Raw genomic sequence first — 18,963 nt, 5'->3', positions numbered from 1 at the left:
TTTTTTTCTCTCCTATTTTATCTTAATCTCTGCCTGGGCTGGGAAGCAAAAATGTGACCTTGAATGGCTACTCTGTTCTTGGAAACTTTGCAGCTGGTAATTTTGCTTTGGCATTCCTCTGTCTTTAGAGCTCTGTGAGTATATAAAACCTTCAGCACTGGACCAAAACTGAGTATTGCTGATTACACTTTTATTATGTAGTTTTAGGGTTATAGTTATGGTGAGATGTGTCACTGCATTGTAATTGCACAATAGACTTTTAAATATCCACCTATTATTAGGATTTTAAGTAAGGGTGTGACCTATTGGTGAAATGATAGCTTCAATCATGTACAGTAGTGTTGTGTACCATTGAATTGACATCAAGAGTATATTTCCCGAGCGGCTGAGTAATACTATATATACTTTACAGGCGTATTTACGTGAGACTATTGGCTGTGTCACTATTCATGTACATGTGCCATGTCTTTCAATGCTATTGGGTGAAATAACGCGGAAACGGCAGAGCGAAAGCCCCTTATTGGCTATTTCTAGACGCCTTTCTTGTGACGTTCTCGGCCGTCATTGGCTGTGGCGCTGTAGCGTTACGTTTCCTTCGGCGAGTGTTGCTGGTTATAGTGACTGTTCTTTGCGAAACATTGAGAAATTGATGTGTCCATAGGATCTGAATCATGAAGTTCGGCTCTGAGTCAGCTGCCGGCGTTTGCTTTTTAATATGTTACCTGATGGTCGTTGTGAGTGGAGGGTAAGGAACGTGTTATTTACACTGGCTCCCCATTCATATAACAGGGTTGCATTGGATTCGATGCTGATTCCCTTCAGTGATGATTTGTGCTTTTAAATGACGTGCTTTGGGCTTTTCTTTTTAGTCCAGTTTGCAGTGTGTGTGTGTGTTACCCTGTGTTTCACAGACCCACCTGCTTCTGTGCTTTCACCTTTATTGCCTTGCACACCCACTGCTTGTGCATTTCTAGGGATGCACCGAATCCAGGATTCGGTTCGGGATTCGGCCGAATCCTTCTGCCCGGGCCGAACGAAATCCAAATCCTAATTTGCATATGCAAATTAGGGGACAGGGAGGGAAATCGCCTGACTTTTTGTCACAAAACAAGGAAGTAAAAAATGTTTTCCCCTTCCCACCCCAAATTTGCATATGCAAATTAGGATTCGAATTTCGGTGTTCGGCCGAATATTTCGCAAAGGATTCGGGGGTTCGGCAGACATTTTATTATCCATTGATGTTGTCGCTCTAGTTTTACATGTTATATACTGTGTATTGCATGTTAGCGTGGTGCCCAACAACAACAGGTGTCCTTTTCCCAGAGGCTGCTAAAGGGGTTGTTCACCTTTGAATTAACTTTTAATATGATGTAGTGCAGGCATGTCCAAAGTCAGGCCCGGGGGCCAATTGCGGGCCATTTTCAAATTTACACCGGCCCTCAGCCTCCGTCATGAAATTAATAATAATGAGGCCCGCCAGCACAGTGCGATCAGGAATTGCGTAGCAGTAATATTTGGGAACATTAGTGAAATGATCTGCCACTTGGTCTATACAGCTGCCTGTGTGCTGAAGGTTTTAGCAATAGACACGTACTATAACATAGTGATACACCGCTCGGACTGGCCCCCCGGGATACCAGGAACACTCCCTGTGGGCCCAGGTGTCAATAGGCCCTCATGCTGCTAAATATTTTGCTTATTTCATGGCCATTCCCTTTTTCTATGAAAACAAAGAGGCTAAATAGATGGAATAATTGATTATAGTTTAAAGAAAATACAAAAGGGGGGTTGTGGGAGCACTCACATTGCTAAGTAGAAATATATATATATAAGTATAAGGGAAGTGCTACTGACATAACCAAATGGGTCAGCGCACATTCCCTGGGTCCCTATCTAAGTAATTCAGGGAAAAATGCAAATGCATGTGTTCACAAAGACAGGGGTTTTTAGTTACAAAGTTATGATCATAAAGTCGAAAAGCCACCATACCACGTGAAGGTAAACCCCATATGGCGGGGTCCCTAACTTGTTTACCTCCAGTCATAGTAAAATAAAGAAGTATGCAATAGCGGCGCATCTCTACGTGCCAGTAAGTGTCTATTGATATCACCTTCAGCACACAGGCAGCAGTATAGACCAAGTGGCAGATCATTTCACTAATGTGCCCAAATATTATTGCTACGGCTATGCGATGCTTTGTTTAAATGAGTTAAATGATGTTAACGGTTCAAAGAATGTCAGGCTGAATGGTCGGACCCCCTCACATTTTCACCTCGCTAAATCTGGCCCTTGTTACAAATCGTTTTGACACCCCTGATGTATAGAGGGTGATATTCTGAGACAATTTGCCATTGGTTTTCATTATTTATTATTACTGTTTTTTGGGTTATTTTGCTTTTTATTCAGCAGCTCTTCAGTTTGCAATTTCATCAGTCTGGTTGATTACCCTAGTTACCATGCATTGATTTGAATAAGAGACTGGATGGAATGCGAAAAGGAGAAGGGCCGGATAGAAAGATGAGAAATAAAAAAATAACAATAGCCTTACAGAGCATTTGTTTTTTGAAACGGGGTCAGTGACCCCCATTTAAAAGCTGGAAAGAGTCAGAAGAAGAAAGCTAATAATTCAAAAACTAAAAAAAGAAAATATGAAGACCAAATGAAAAGTTGCTTTGAATTGGCTATTCTATAATATACTAAAAGTTAGCTTTAATATAAGTTACAGAATTTGTTGTCCGTAAGACAAACCCCATCCCAACAAAAATGCTCCTAAACTGAAGGAGCACAACGTTAAAATTATCTGTCAGGAATTGAAAATGATGTTTAGAATGCATCTTACAAGTTAACAAAGCGTTTAGAGCAACCTCCACTTCAAACAATGTAACAATACAAGAATGTAACTCTAAACAACTTTTTTCTGAAATTCCTTGGTTGCTTATCAACCCTTCTAAGCTATTTTCAAATCAGCCAAACCTCAGTGTTAGCTGCTGTACAGTAGTGCTGCCACCTGCTGGAAGTTAGTGTGTGCCCTTCATTTGCATAATAACATCACCAGCAGGGGACAAGATAGGGAAATCTCCTGATACTTCTAGTGGAGGAGTTTACTAAAACAAGGCATTCTGGGTAGAATACTCAGGGCAGTGCTACAATCTGAGCATGCTTGTGAACTCGTCTGCATGTTGGAGTCACACTATGGACTCCCTTAGTGAAAGAACCCATTTGACAAAGTAATGTCACTTCATATACAATTGTTACTTGTATATGAAGTGAATTCCTTAATTTTTTTTACACAATAAGTAAAAAAAATTTCCAATTTGCATTAAATTTATTTTATATGGGTTTAAGTTTTTTTCCTATTATTCTTTTAGGCGTGATTTTTATAAAATCTTGGGTGTGTCACGAGGAGCTACTGTAAAGGAGATAAAGAAGGCTTATCGAAAGCTTGCCCTGCAGCTTCATCCAGACAGAAACCCTGATGATCCTAATGCACAAGACAAATTCCAAGACTTGGGGGCTGCCTATGAGGTTTGTAAAATGTGATTAACCCCCCCACAAATTACAACTATTTTCTAGAAAGAAACGAGAACAAAACGTACGCAATAACAATACAATACTACTAAATTTATCCATAGTTAATTTGTCCTATTTATTAACATTCAAATTCTTTTTTTAAACAATAATAAATTAGATTTTATTCACAATTTCGAATGGTATATTATTTATGAAAAAACTGAATTTTTAAAATTCGATCCCGACCCGCAAATTCAAATCCAATAAAAAAAAAAACCCTCAAATATTGCACGTCCATTTTTTTTTTGACGTTTGACATTTTTTTCTATGGGAGTCATTATAGCGGTGAAACTTGGTGAAAAATCATCAAAAAAAATCTTCAAATGACTGAAGTTTGTAAAAAGTGATTAAGCCCCCCCCACACAAATTACAACTATTTCCTAGAAAGAAACAAGAACAGTACTTATACAATAACAATACAACATTACTAAATTTATCCATAGTTAATATGTCCTATTTATTAACATTCAAATTCTTTTTTTTATTTCTTAAACTGTAATAAATTTGATTTTATAAACATTTTGAATGGTATATTTATGAAGGAAAATTGGTTAAAATTCGATCCTGACCTGAAAATTGAAATCGAATTAGAAAAAAACCCTCAAATATTGCACATCAAACATTTTTGACGAACAGCAAATTCTTTTTATTTTTTTTGACGTTTGACATTTGTTTTCTACCATTGGAGTCTATGGGCATCATTGCCTCAACTTGGCGAAAACTTTTGCTCATTAATACTATTAACATCTTCAAATAGTTCAAGGGACCTCTACCATTGAATTCTACATGAACTCGGCAGGCTTTAGGTGGCAAATAGTTGAATTAGAAATGTTTCCAGGGTCGAGTTGTGATAAATCTCACATTCAAATTCGAGTTGGTGGTTTTTTAAATCCAATTTGTGAGTTTTGACCAAAAAAAAAAATCAAAAATTCAAATTTACCATTCAGACTTTTGTAAATCTGCCGCTAAGTGTAAAAATCATGAAAAACTCTAATACAAAAATTTGCCAGGTAAAAGCTGTCAAGGTCCAATAGAAGTCAATGGGAGCTACCACTTTTAATCAATTTGGAATTTGAGGTTTTCTGATTTTATTTGCAAGTAATTGTCCGAAAAAATAGAATTTTTAGCTATTGGAGTTATTCGTATTTTCTTTTTTTGGATTGTTCAGCATTTTTTCCCCGTATTTTTATATTCAGAACCTTTACTAACTTTCTTGGCATTCGTAATGTTAAAGACTTTCATAAATGGGCCTCCCAAAATACATTGAATAAGACCAACTTTACCCAAAGTCTATTAACCTCAAACATTGATAAATCTCCCCTTAATGTATGGGTGCAATCTGGGCTATTGTCTTTTTGACAAAATACTGGGCGGTGACGCAAGCTGGCACAAGGTATTCTGAAAGTTAATGCATAGGGCTAGTATGCAGGACAACAAGGTGAGGCTGCACCTGGGTCTACATTATAGGGGAACAGATGAATGGCCAGGTCAAGTAGCCAAGAGATATGGAGTCTCAAAATAATGAACAAGACCTGGAAGATCAGGACAAGAGCAGGAATTTATAATTAGAAATATTCAAATAGATCACAGCTCAGCAGGTTCATTATAAAAGGGGAACTATCGCGAAAATGAAAATTTATCATAAGCTTCAGCCTACTGAAATAAGAAGTTTTCTAAATACAAGCAATTAAACATTCAGTACTGTTTCTGAAATAATCAAGTGTATCTTCACTATACCTCTTTCAGCACCTGTTTCTCTTCATTCTCTCTTCATGCAGCAGTTGGGTGTCAGATAATCATTGACAGTTAGATCCAATATATCTTATAGTGGCCTTATTTTGCTTAGACGATGTATTCAGGCTCACTCTATAAGAATCACCAGACATCTTGTCTCTCTACATGCAGGATTTGTGCAAAAGGCAGTTATTTTGTTTCCACTGGAATCCGTTATTTGAGTCAGCTCTAATTCATCTTCTAGGAATATTCCACAGATACTGCTAAGAAATGTATCAAGCAATTGTATGGACTAAATATAGCAAATTGTAACAGTTCAGTAAAAAATAAAAGAAAGCGAATGAAAAGGTCTTTGTTTATAGAGAACAATATGAAAACTATCAGTTGTAATTTTGTATATAATCTGTATGTTTAGTGAATACATCCATTTATTGTTTGAAACTGAAGTTGGTGGATCAAATCTGAACTCCCCTTAAATTACTGTGTATGTTATCATATTTAGAGTTCACGTATTCTGATTTTCATAGGTGCTTTCAGATGAAGAAAAAAGAAAGCAATATGATACATATGGCGAAGAGGGATTAAAAGATGGACATCAAAGCTCTCATGGAGATATATTTTCTCAGTGAGTAAAAATTAGCATTGGTTCTAAATTAATATATCCTGAATAAAAATTGCCTAATTACACTCACTTTTGTATTGTTAATTTTTATATAGTTATTTCTACATAGATATTGCATTCTGCAAAAAAGTTATGATTCTATGAAGATCATTTGTACATGACATACATTTACTTCATGTCTGTAATGTAATGTGATATATAATAACTAATGGTATTCTGGCATGTATTCCTTTACTTCTTTTCTTAGCTTCTTTGGTGATTTTGGGTTCATGTTTGGAGGCAATCCACGTCAACAAGACAGAAATATACCACGGGGTAGTGATATTATTGTTGATTTAGAAGTGACATTGGAAGAGGTGTACTCTGGAAACTTTGTAGAAGTAAGTAAAATGTTTACTTGCATTTTTTTGTGAAAATAACTAAAGAACATATGTTTTATAGTTCTGGACTGGGATATATGTTTGCTTAGTTTAGTAGCAAAATCAACAAATACTATAGTAGAAGGTTGTTAAAGGGAATACCCCGGTCTAGTCTACATTCTAGGGATCCTTGTGATTGATCCCTAGCATGCATATTCCCTTGCACTTAGAATAATTCCATAGAAAATGTATGTTTACTTTCGTCCATAAAACCGTAAGTGATCTTTTGCATTATCGTTAATCATGGAAACTTTATTTTCCTTCTGTATGAATCATTTGCTACCAACTTAAATGTGTTACCCGTATCCAGTATTTTCCTCTTCTTTTGCAGTTTGGCCTTAAGTAGGGTTGCCACCTTTTCTGGAAAAAAATACCGACCTTCCTATATATTTGTTTTGTACCAGCCAGATGGCAACCCTAGCCTTAAGTGATGATGGAGTTGTACAGTTGGAGTTGCAACTGATTTTTAAGTATTAAAATACTGTAAAAATAGTTTTATTTCCAGGGATACCATATCCCAAATGCATGTGTGAAAAAGAGCAATCTGACTATGTCTCATATATTAGACTATACAAGGTTTCTTTACTATGTTGTCCTTTTTTGTCACTTCTCTCCTTGATGATCTCTTACGAGATACAGATTCAACTGTTTTATCGTGTTAAAGTTAACATGACTGAGAATTTTACTGTCAAATTGTAGGTTGTAAGGAACAAACCTGTAGCTCGACAGGCACCAGGCAAACGTAAATGTAATTGTCGCCAAGAGATGAGAACTACACAGCTGGGTCCTGGACGCTTTCAGATGACACAAGAAGTTGTGTGTGATGAGTGCCCCAATGTAAAGTAAGTGAAATATATAAAGATAAATAATCGTGAAATGTATCTTTTGCTTAATATTTCAATATAGTCATTGAAATTACGGTTTTCCCACACATTTGTAGTTGAGAAGTCAATGTATTCTTAAGATGAGCTATCCAATGAGAGTCTCAATTTGTGACATAAACTGTAAAGCTGAACACTTTTTACAAAATTTAAAATTTCTAAAATTGCTTCAAAGCTTGGATATATAACACGTTCTCTCCCACCATCACTTTGATAAAATATCATAGATATAAACCCAAGGAGCCTTCTAAACAGTTTATACCAAATGTGTTTATGATTTCTACTCCAAATTACCAAATTGCAAAGTTTAATAAAGTTACTAGTTTTATTACACTTCTAAAAATCTCCTTTAAAAGTCAAAGTATCTCATCTCTCACATAATAAGATCCTCTAAATTACAAGGTCATCTCTTATGCAGTTCATGATATATAGTATCTGGTAGAATGAAGTCTAAAGCAACTGGACTTTTATTCCCTGGCATTGAAACCCTTAGGAAAATACAGTCACCAATATTTAATCGCAATGGTTCAATTGAACTGTTCTGGTAGGCCATAGCTGAACCTTACAGAGTAAGTGAAAGTGTGAACCAGTCACAATGGTGCCATGATTCTCATTAAAAAAGATATATACATTAATTTATAACATACAGGTATTTTAAAAAAATAACAAAGAGTTTACAGAGTAATCGACGGATTAGAGGTCACTACTTGTAATAGCTTACAAATTAAATCAATAATTGTGAGCTCCGTCTTTCATTCAGTATCCCTACGTCATGGTAATTTTATTAGTAGTTAATTTATAATGCACTAAGGTTTCAAAATGAAATAGGATGAGAGGGTACTGTTCACAAGAGCTTACAGTCGTATAAAGAATTTTGCTGCTGTGGTGTTTTCCCTCTCTTTTATTGTTCAGCAGACATTCACATGCTCCTGGACTTCATGGCACCCTTTTTGAATATCTGGTCATGCCCAGTAAAATGGCTTAAGGCCAGATGGCTAAACAGGCCAATTTTTTTTTTTTTGATTTGTCTCAAATGGAATTATGCAAATTAGGTTTGGTTTCATATCTGGCCAAATCTTTTTATGGAGGCAAACCTAAAACATATGGAACTTGTGTTTATTTCATAGGTAAAACTTTTTTTTACCTTTCATTTTTTATGTAACAAAATAAATCTCAAAAGTTCAACAAAAACTGAAATGCCTGCATCAGCTGTTAATAATTGTGTAATCATGGTTTTTACTATAGACTTGTAAATGAGGAAAGAACATTAGAAGTGGAGATTGAGCCAGGCGTTCGAGACAGTATGGAGTACCCCTTCATTGGAGAAGGTAGGTCTCTCCTATACAGTTGTGTTCAGAATAATAGCTGTCCGACATCGCTAACCTGATCAATCACTGTCTCATGCCTTAGAAGTTAAAAATGACTATAAAGGGTTGCAATAAAGTAAAGTATAAGGCCATTATTGTTGGTAATAGAGAGAAGGAGTAGCACACACAGCTCCACCTTAACGGTTACATATATCAAGTTCGGCACAAAAAAAACAATGTGTATTACAGTTTGAATGCCATTTTCTATTACCAGGGATTAAGGTTGCACTTTTAAGGTGACTTGTCATGGAGGGCGTGGCCTTATTTTGGCGCAAAATCTTCCATTCTTTTTTTGAGTATTAAATGTTTGTGGGGTCTGTAACACTGTAACCCTGACAAGCTCACAAGTGGGGCCAAACATAGGTTTTTATGCTATAATTATGAGTATTTTTTTTCTTTTTTGCAGCAGCAGTAACTATAACTTGTTTTATTAAAGTGATTTATATGTCACAATTGATTTGACATTTTCTTTGTGGTTAGCACCCAGATCACTCCTGTCGGAAATGGAAACCATTTGGGTCATTTACTGCCACATACCTGTTATCAAATGTACCTTGGCAACCACTAGCTGTCAGCCGTGACCGTTTAGAAAGACACTTTAATATAAAGTTGTGAAGTATGTGATTATACACCGTATTGACTGAGTTTATGAGAATCCATGTTTGGTACAGGATGAAGCATCTGTGTATATGGGATACTGGTTAGTAGTTGGGGCAGATGGCTACTGGTCCTATGCAGCAGTGTATTTCTATCTGCGGGTTTCCTGTGTGTTGTAGTTGTACATTTCAATTCAAACTGAGAAAGGCTGGTATTATAGCTGAAATGTATACATTTCGTTGCTTTGTGTTTCTTTCCAATACCATATTTTCATTACCTTATAGGAGAACCCCATATTGATGGAGAACCAGGGGACTTGCGTTTTCGGATTAAAGTTCTCAAGTAAGTACATGAAACTTTGTTGTGCTTGTGGGTCTGCTAGTTAAATTATTGTTCAAGTGGTTATAACCCAGACAAAAAACAGAATGAATTAAATCAGTGAAGTATAGTGCTGAGTTACCACCACATACTATTTCTTTAACAAACCTAGTGTAGGATTTTACTTTAAAAAATTTTTAGGAAGCGTGCAGAGTCTGCTACCAAGAGACCTGGAAAGGACTCCCTTTCCTTACCAATAGCTGGTTCTTAAGTCAGGAAATCCTGGCTGGTCATTATTTTTGTCCCCCTTGATCACCAGGCAGGAGGCAAGAAGAGGATTTGGGTGAATACCCCCTATACAGTTGTACTAGGGGGTGGATTTCCTTCCAGTAGGTTCAGCCATCTGTTCTCCTTCCTTCAAAATAAGGGTTGATCTCCACTGAGCAGCACACTTCTGTTGGGGAAAGTTGCTTTTGATTTAAGTGGAAACTTGTACTCCCTTTAGAGGAGAATGGAGCAGAAAATGCAATATTAGTACCTGCTGTCATGCTTCTCTATATTGTTGTTGCATTCCTCTCCCTTTCCTGTACAGGGTGCACTTTGCCCAATGCATCAAACTTATTGGAACCCCTTCTCCAGCTCTTTGCTTGCTGTTTAGATGCAAGCCAATCTAGTAGAGTGTATCTTACCCTTACTTGTTTCCTGTGCAGGTCATTGTTCACAGCAAGAAAAGCAAGAAATTTAGCTAGACAATTTAGTTTGCAGATTACCTAAACTAACTATATGTTTGTTTTAATAGGCACCCAATATTTGAAAGAAGAGGCGATGATCTTTATACAAATGTTTCCATCTCTTTAGTTGAAGCTCTTATAGGCTTTGAAATGGATATCACCCATTTGGATGGCCATAAGGTAAAATAATCAGTGAACTTCAAAATGAAATTTCTATAGTAAAGTATTTTTTGTCTCATAATTAATTGTTCATTATGAAACCAATCAATACAAAGGTACCTACAATATTTAAGTTAAAGGAGAATGGGCCGTTGCTGCTCTTCATAAAATACACCAGCTTTGAGTTTTTTACTTGCAAGCGACCTGCCATCAGTTTTTTTTTTCCATGCAGCCCATGCAGTGAATGAGCATTTGTACAGTACAAAGCCTTTTTGCATAAATGCTCTGCTTCAGTAGGTGCAGGGGATGCCTGGATGCCCTCAAGCGGTTTCTTGACATTTCTTCATGATACTGACAAGGAAGCTTTATTTTTAAAGGCCTGGGGAGGAACTGTTGGCATCTCTATACACCATGTCCGAATCCCATACTAGAGGAATTCTAATTCAAGCAAGTTTTACAAATGTAAAAATTTGATGCGCTTACACATAGGTGATGCTTTTCTTTTTTTGCCCACGAATCGCAATTTTTTTTTTGCACTAAAAACTGTGCCTTTAAATAATGACAATTCTTTTGGAAATGTATTAAATGGAAAACCTCTTAAATAAAGCTTTGGAATCTAAAAACTTAGAAGATCCCATTGTAGAGGTCAATGGGATCTGTCCATTGCAAATTGTAAATTATTTATCTGATTTGAGTTTTATAGTTGTTCTTATTTGTAGTGTTTTGTAAACTCACAGAAAAAGCTGAATAAACTACAATTTCAAGGTATTCAAGTTTTATTTTTCACAAATATATACAATTGTAATATGTTTAAACATAAATGCATAGAAACTGCTAATTTAGCTAAATCTTGCAGTTCTGAACTTCCATGAAACTATACATGTTTGGCATTGGCTTGCTTGGCACTTTGAAAATGTTTTATATTTGCAATTATATAATAAATATTTCTGATGTATTTACATTTGTTTTATGTATATTTAAATATATAAATTTTTTTTTTTAAATATTTAGGGGCAGATTTCTCAAAAGGAGGGATTAGAGTACACCACAGAACAATTCACTCGCTTTCTATTTATTCCTATGTGATTTTTAGAATCGTATTTATCAAATGGTGAACTCTAACTTTTACCCACTGATAAATTTGATTCTGAAAATCCCATAGGAATGAATAGAAAGCAAGTGAATTTTTCTGTGGTGTGCTCTAATCTCATATTGTGTTATATATCTTGTTGCAGAAGTGTAATTCTACAAAATAGGTGACTTCCTCAGGAAATTCTTCTAAAGTTGTGAGGGCACAAAAGTTTATTTCAAATGACTGAAAATGAGCTGGCTCTTAAAAGGTTAAATGATGCACTCAAGTGTGACTTTTGTTCACTACAGAAAGACTTTGACACTTGCTACCCCAAAAGAGAGTGGCTATTTTTAAGTCTATTTTATGGCAGCAATAATGTATTTGGCTTTTTTGTATTCAGAAACAGCAATGCAAAGCAGAAAACGATTGCGCTAACAAGGTTTTGTGTAATTCAGAAATTATTCCTATCTTTAAAAAATATATATATTTTTTTAATAAATCCTTTTATTTTTTTTTTACAGGTTCACATCATGCGGGATAAAATTACTAAGCCAGGAGCAAAATTGTGGAAAAAAGGGGAAGGTCTTCCAAATTTTGACAACAACAACATAAAAGGTTCTTTAATTATAACTTTTGATGTTGAATTCCCGAAAGAACAGCTGACCGAGGAACAACGACAAGGTATTTCTAAAAAAATGTCTTACTTTGCTAGCGATATAGTGATAACAAACAGGTGTGGGATTTATCATAAATGCACATTGCAATCTGTTTTGTATCTTTTATACCAAAAGTATTGGTTTATTGTACTGGAAATTTAGAATCTAGTACAGGTATGGGATCCATTATCCGGAAACCTGTTCTCCATAAAGCACTGAATTAGGGAAAGTCAATCTTCCATAGACTCAATTATATGCAAATAGTCAAATTTTTTAAACATGATTTGATTTTTCTCTGTAATAATAAAACAGTACCTTGTACTTCTCAACTAAGATATTAATCCTTATTGCAAGCAAAACGAGCCTATTGGGTTTATTTAATGTATAATTTAATGTATACATGGTTTTCTAGTAGACATAAGGTATGAATACCCAAATTACAGAAAGGTCCGTTATCCAGAAAACCCCATGTCCCGAGCATTCTGGATAACAGGTCCCATACCTGTACTAATATTCTCACAGAAAAGTTTTTTTTGGTAACTATTTATTTGCAAGCCAATCATCTACAAGTATTCGAAAAATATTCTGTAGGGAGTAATACATTTAAACTTAAATAAATACAAAGTCCCAAACCAAATGTGATCCCCAGTTCAGCGACATGTAGGTTCTCTCCAAACTCCAAAAGTTCAAAATGTTCCAAAAGATGTTACTGATCGTACCTCAAAAAAAGGAAAATGGGAGGAAAAAAAACAAGAAAAATGATAGCGTTTTTTAAAGATTTACACCTCTGTGCAAAAATGCGCACACACATTATCAGTGCCGCATTTATCCACCTAACTTTAATGTACAAGTGGATGAATTTCAAACATTCTCTCATTCCATCAAATATAGTGAATAAGGGAAAAAAGTTATCTTAGAGTAGAAATATCCTCACGCCAAGTAGTGGTATATCAGGTGGTTTAATATACTCACAAACATTTAAATTTTGTTTCGCTCATCAAAAATATTGTTGCTCCTGGGATTCCTCCTTTGGACAATAAAGAGCAGCATGTGCGGAAACGTATTTTGGTTCTTTGATAATAAAATATATTGCACTTACAATGTTCCACTTTTAATTGAATTCTAAAACCAAAAAAGGCTCTCCCACAGCGTGGCGAAGATGTCCGCGGCGTCCCTCAGTCCTCACTGCGCATGTCCGTAATACTTTTACCAGTATGTCCTTTATAGCGTCTGAATGAACGTGGATAGTTGTAAATAGCTTTTAAGAATTTTATCTGTGCAGATTGCCCTTGGCTTCAAGCTACTATTTACAGAGCTTGAGTGTATGATAAGTACAATACAATTTAAGTATGATTGCATTTAAATATATCTACCATAGCCTTAAAGAAGTGGGTCACCTTTAAGTTACTTTTAGTATATTATAGAATGGCTGATTCTAAGCAACTTTTCATTTGGCCTTAATTATTTTCTTTTTGATTTATTTTTGAATTATTTGCCTTCTTCTTTCAGCTTTTAGGTGGCGGTCACTGACTCCAACATCTAAAAAAACAAATGCTCTGTAAGGCTACAAATGTATTGTTATTTCTAACTTTACTCATCTTTTTAATCAGGCCTCTCCTATTCCAATCTCTCATTCAAATATGTGCATGGTTGCTAGGGTAATTCGGACCCTAGCAACCCGATTGCAATTTGAGCTCCTGAATAAAAAGGCTAAAACAAGTAAAAATAGAACATCTTAAGAGCAAACAGATTTTTTTATATTGGAGCGGGTCAAGGGGGAGCACACATCCCAATTTACATTTTAAGAATTGGAAAGCCTGCTCTTAAAGTTATCAGAGGCAGCTTTTGGCAATCCCTGTTAACTGGCTGCTTACTGCTGTCTGAGGCTAGGTTCTCATGTTACAGTAACAAATTATTATTTTTTTTTCCCAAAAATACCTGTTTTCTATTGTGGACAGCATGGTAGGTGCAGGTTGACTTTTGTTGATCCACACCACTTAATAGGAACCTTAGAATGGAGGGCAAAACTAGGAACAGGCAGGAAAGGCACATTCGAAGGTGAAACCATTTGCAGTTGGCTTTCATTTTTTATTTGTGTTTTTTTGAGATATTTAGTTTTTTATTCAGCAGCTGTCCAGTTTGCAATTTCAGCAATCTAGTTGCTAGGGTCCCAATTACCCTAGCAACCGTGCAGTGATGTGAATAAGAGACTGGAATATGAAAAGGAGAGGGCCTGAATAGAAAGAAAAGTAACAAAAAAAATTGCAATAACAATAAATGTGTAGTCTTACAGAGCATTTGTTATTTCTTAGATGGGGTCAGTGAACCCCATTTGAAAGCTGGAAACAGTCAGAAGAAGGAGGCAAATAATAAAAAAAAAACTATAAAATAAATAAATAATGGAGACCAATTGAAAAGTTACTTTAAACCAGTCATTCAATAACATTCTAAAAGTTAAATTAAAAGTGAACCACCCCTTTAATGGATGCTCCCTGCTAAATTACCACCTGCCTTTTAAATTGGCCTTTTAACTGCAAAAATTACGCTCCAACCAAAAAGGTTGATGTTCTTTCACGATCTAATTTAAAAAAAATTAAACCCTGAAAGAAAAGAACATTTTGGATTTTATTACTATTTGCTGTTTACTATATCATGTTTTGTTCCCTTAACATACACCCTGTTTGTTGTTCGACTTTGTTTACCGCAATCTTTTAATCTGTTTTAGGTGTGAAACAATTGTTGAAGCAAAAACCGATCCTAAGAATTTACAATGGGCTGCAAGGATATTGATGAAAGAGCTATTGGGAGTGTACGGGAATATTTGTTTGTGCTTTTGTTTATTTTATATTAAATGTTACAACTTTCTACTCTTACATGCATTTTTGGGTTTTTTTTTTACATGCACTAAGAAGACTGAGGGGTTGAGTTGAACCCAGTAATCAGGTGGTACATAAGGGCACATTAAGGGGCAGATTTATTAAGGTTAGAATTGTAAATTCGAATTTTCAAAGTTGGATTTTTGGTCAAAACTCACAAATTCGAGTTGAGAATAATCAAAATTCAAGATTTATCATACCATGACCCTGAGAACAACTTGATTTCGACTATTCACCACCTAAAACCTGCCGAGTTCATGTAGAAGTCAATGGCAGAGGTCCAGTGACCCATTTGAAGATAATAGCCTTCCTGACTTTTTATAGTTTTTTTCTGAGAAAAAACTTTATTCGAGTTTAGTCGAATTCGATTCGAGTTCGTGTCGGTAATATTAGTTTTCGAGTTTTTTCTTAAATAACGTCCCAATCAAATTGAGTGTATCGAATTTATTAGAGTAAAAAAGAAAAATATTCACACAAATTCAAAATTTGACCTTTGATAAATCTGCCCCTAAATACATTGCTGCTGTGTGCTTGTAGTATTCGACAGAAAAGTGGGAATACTCTTTATTAATAAACAACGAGCCCTCTAGACTCTTTTTGGGAAAAATATTAGGGTTATACAAGTTTGCTTTATTTACTAATGTTTTCAATATTTAAAACATGTAATCCTGCCTAACGCTTACAGGTATCAGCGATCAGATCTATACATAAATTCTCAAGTACTCAAAACTTTGGCAAACTTTGCTTATTTATTTATTTAAAATAATAGAATTTGAAAAAACCTAATTGAATAAAACTGTGAAAAAACTTGCATCGAATTTGTATTCTACTCAACATTATCAATGAATCTACAAATGCTCAAAAAGATTCTAAAACCTCAAATTGAAAACAATGCTTGGATGTTGTGCAGGGCAACTTTCACTGACTTCTAAATGAACTCGCAGACTTTTAGATGGTGAAGTTTTACATTCAAGATTTTTTGCACTAGTTTTGGAAAAACCCTAAATCAAAACCAGGAGTTTTAAAGCAAAAATTGTGTTAAAAATTCAAGTTTATCAAAAATATTGCACACAAATTGGAATTTGAACACTGATATATCAGCCCTATCAACTATTTAGATCAGTTCCATAATTAGAGTGATATGAGTTGAGAAAGGATGTCCATTTGGATTAAACTTTTATTCAAAAAATTCCTATATAACATCTGGTTGATCCATAGGGGGGACACTATGATAAGTAATAAATCCTTCTTGACCCCAAAATCCAAATGATATTGGTGTCTTCAGTAGCACTGCATGTCCAACTACATTCAACATTGGAGCCTGGAAATCTTAAGGGACATGTAAAGCCTAAATTTTCCTATTATGTATAAATTGGGCATATCTTCCCCACCCAAGCCACATCATTTGTACTGTATATACCCCTCCATTTGCCAGTGCCATCAATTATTCCTAAAATAGCTTTCACCCGGCGGCCATTTTCCCTCTAACTCATCATCCGTAACACTGACATCTGCAAACAGGACATGTATCCTGTAAAGTTCATGCAATGCAGGATGCAGGTTTACACAGGCACAACATACTTTAATAAAAAGTTCTGCTCTGGTTGAGCCATGTAATGGTTGAGATGAGCTCTGGAGAGGTGGTTAGTAGAAAAAAAATAGGATCAGACAGCTAGAGCAGAGTTTCTATGGGAACAAGCAATGCTATCTCTTCATTGGTTGTTAGACTTGAGGGTGTGTTTAGTAATCTGAGTTAAGAAGAACTGAGCATGCTCATAAATCAACAGCCAAAGCATATTCCTGAGGGAGGGGGCAGAGCGGATTAGAGGAGGAGAAGGATTTCTAAGTGATTAGGGGGATGCTGCAGCCTTATTGTTAGCCTTTTAAAAACCAGAGTGGCAGTTATCTAAAGATTTCAAAGAGGCTGTTTACTGATGAAATTTTTGTGGAGGGGGCTTACATGTCCTTTAAGCAGAGTTCGTTCCTCTGGCGGCTATTGTGTGGATTTGCTGGGACACAAGCTTTGCATCTACTAAGAATATTGTCTGATTAAAGGAGAAGGAAACCTAGTCGGTGCAAAAACCCTCCCCCCCCTCCCGTGTGTTGCCCACCCTCCATCCTCCCCCACTGGCCTACCTGTCCCGCTGGGCAAATGCCCCTAACTTGTTACTTACCCTTCTGCGCAGGTCCAGTTTACGGAGTTCACCGACGCCATCTTCTTCCAAGCGATCTTCTTCCTGATTTGACCGGCGCATGCGCCGTAGGAGCATTTCGCCGGTACGATCTACTGCGCATGCACCAAAAGTCACGATGTGAAATCGGAAAACTTTGTGACTTTTGGCGCATGCACAGTAGATCCGTACCGGTGAAATGCTCCTACTGCGCATGCGCTAAAACGCCGGTCAAAGCAGGAAGAAGATCGCGTGGAAGAAGATGGTGCCTGTGAACTCCGTGGACTGGACCTGCGCAGAAGGGTAAGTAAGTTAGGGGCATTTGCCCAGCGGGACAGGTAGGCCAGGGGGGAGGAGGGAGGGGGGGCAACACACGTGAGGGGGGGAGGGTTTTTGCACCGACTGGGTTTCCTTCTCCTTTAACTGTTCCAGACACACTGTTTTAGTGCTAGCATTGTGTTCCAGTGGATGGTGATTCTTTGTAAAATTGCCATATTATCTTTGCTCTGAAGGAAAAATACGAGTACTGGATGTTTCTTGCTGTCATTTTGTCTCCTATCACCACTGGGAGATTGCTTTATATCTTCTCCCCCCCCCTCTATTGTGCCCTAGGTACCTCCTCTTCTGCCTACCCCCAGTTCTGACCCTGCTCTTATTGTATTTCATTTCTGTGCTCTTACTCAGCAGATCATTTGTTGTACATCTACAAACTCATACCTGTGGAGATTTTTCCAGGTTCTACACTATTATGTATTATTTTCCTGTGAAAATAAAATCAGCTCAGATGAGATATTGTTCAATAAGAGGGTCCTGAGATTACTTAGTTTTTTGGAAGATAGATTACATGACAATCTGGGGGGGGGGGGAAGAGGATGGAGAAATGAATGGGGGTAGTCTTGATGGCAGGGAGAACTATAAATCACATATAGATAATAACATGTATTACAATGTAAGAAGCTTGGCCAGTAAGATGCAAAGAGTGATTTTATTTGAATTGCTGAAACATGGCTGAATGAGTCACATGACTGAGCAGTTAATATTGAGGGCTATACTTTGTTTTGAAAAGGAAAAGAGAAAAGGGGTATGTTCGTGCATGAAGTATGATTTTTAAACCCAGCATTAAAGGAACAGTTCAGTGTAAAAATAAAAACTGGGTAAATAGGCTATAAAATGTTTCTAATCTAGTTAGTTAGCCAAAAATTTAATGTATAAAGGCTGGAGTAATTGGATGTCTAACATAACTGTTTGAAGGTTTGTTAAAGGATCACATTCAAATTATGCTCTGGGAAATAGCCTTTAATCAGTATGGCTTCCTGAAGGATAAATCATGTCAGCCAAATGTAATAGATTTTTATGATAAGTTAAGTAGGAAGTTGGACAGTGGGGTTGCAGTGGATGTGGTCTACTTAGGTTTGATATGGTGCCAAATGTATTTGTGATGCTGTTTGCACAAAAAAGTGTGCTATTCCTGTTAGTACTGTATATAAATCTATATATATCCTATATTGTGTGTGTGGGTAACAGGATTTCGACATGGGCCCCAAATAGTATACCTTATATTACTGGCCAGTTGGCCTTAACTCATGGCAGAGCACTTGTTAACTCTACTCTCAGGTGGACCCTCACTTTACTGTTGGAGGAAGGGTTCAGAACTGTATCAAACAAAACCGGATGTTTGAAGTAACTTTAGAGACAGTGGTTCTTTAAAAAGAAATGAAACTATTTATTAGGCAGATGCGGCACAATTTCTCAGTAGGTGCGGATTCAGATCAAAAACACGTAAACGCTTC

At 36.3% G+C, this 18,963-nt stretch overlaps 1 protein-coding gene across 1 annotated transcript; it reads left to right on the top strand.

Moving 5' to 3' along the window:
• The first annotated feature begins 617 nt into the window (after window positions 1-617).
• dnajb11.S (DnaJ heat shock protein family (Hsp40) member B11 S homeolog) lies at window positions 618-14,999 on the top strand. The gene is given in 10 exon segments (NM_001092874.1): window positions 618-745; window positions 3,369-3,525; window positions 5,832-5,929; window positions 6,174-6,306; window positions 7,045-7,187; window positions 8,472-8,554; window positions 9,475-9,532; window positions 10,308-10,419; window positions 11,992-12,151; window positions 14,852-14,999. Coding segments are annotated over 10 exon segments (1,083 nt in total). The 5' UTR covers window positions 618-671; the 3' UTR covers window positions 14,917-14,999.
• Window positions 15,000-18,963: the final 3,964 nt, after the last annotated feature.

The sequence above is a fragment of the Xenopus laevis genome, chromosome 9_10S, assembly GCF_017654675.1.
Source record: "Xenopus laevis strain J_2021 chromosome 9_10S, Xenopus_laevis_v10.1, whole genome shotgun sequence".
NCBI lineage: Eukaryota > Metazoa > Chordata > Amphibia > Anura > Pipidae > Xenopus > Xenopus laevis.
This window is presented reverse-complemented; position numbering and strand designations above follow the sequence as displayed.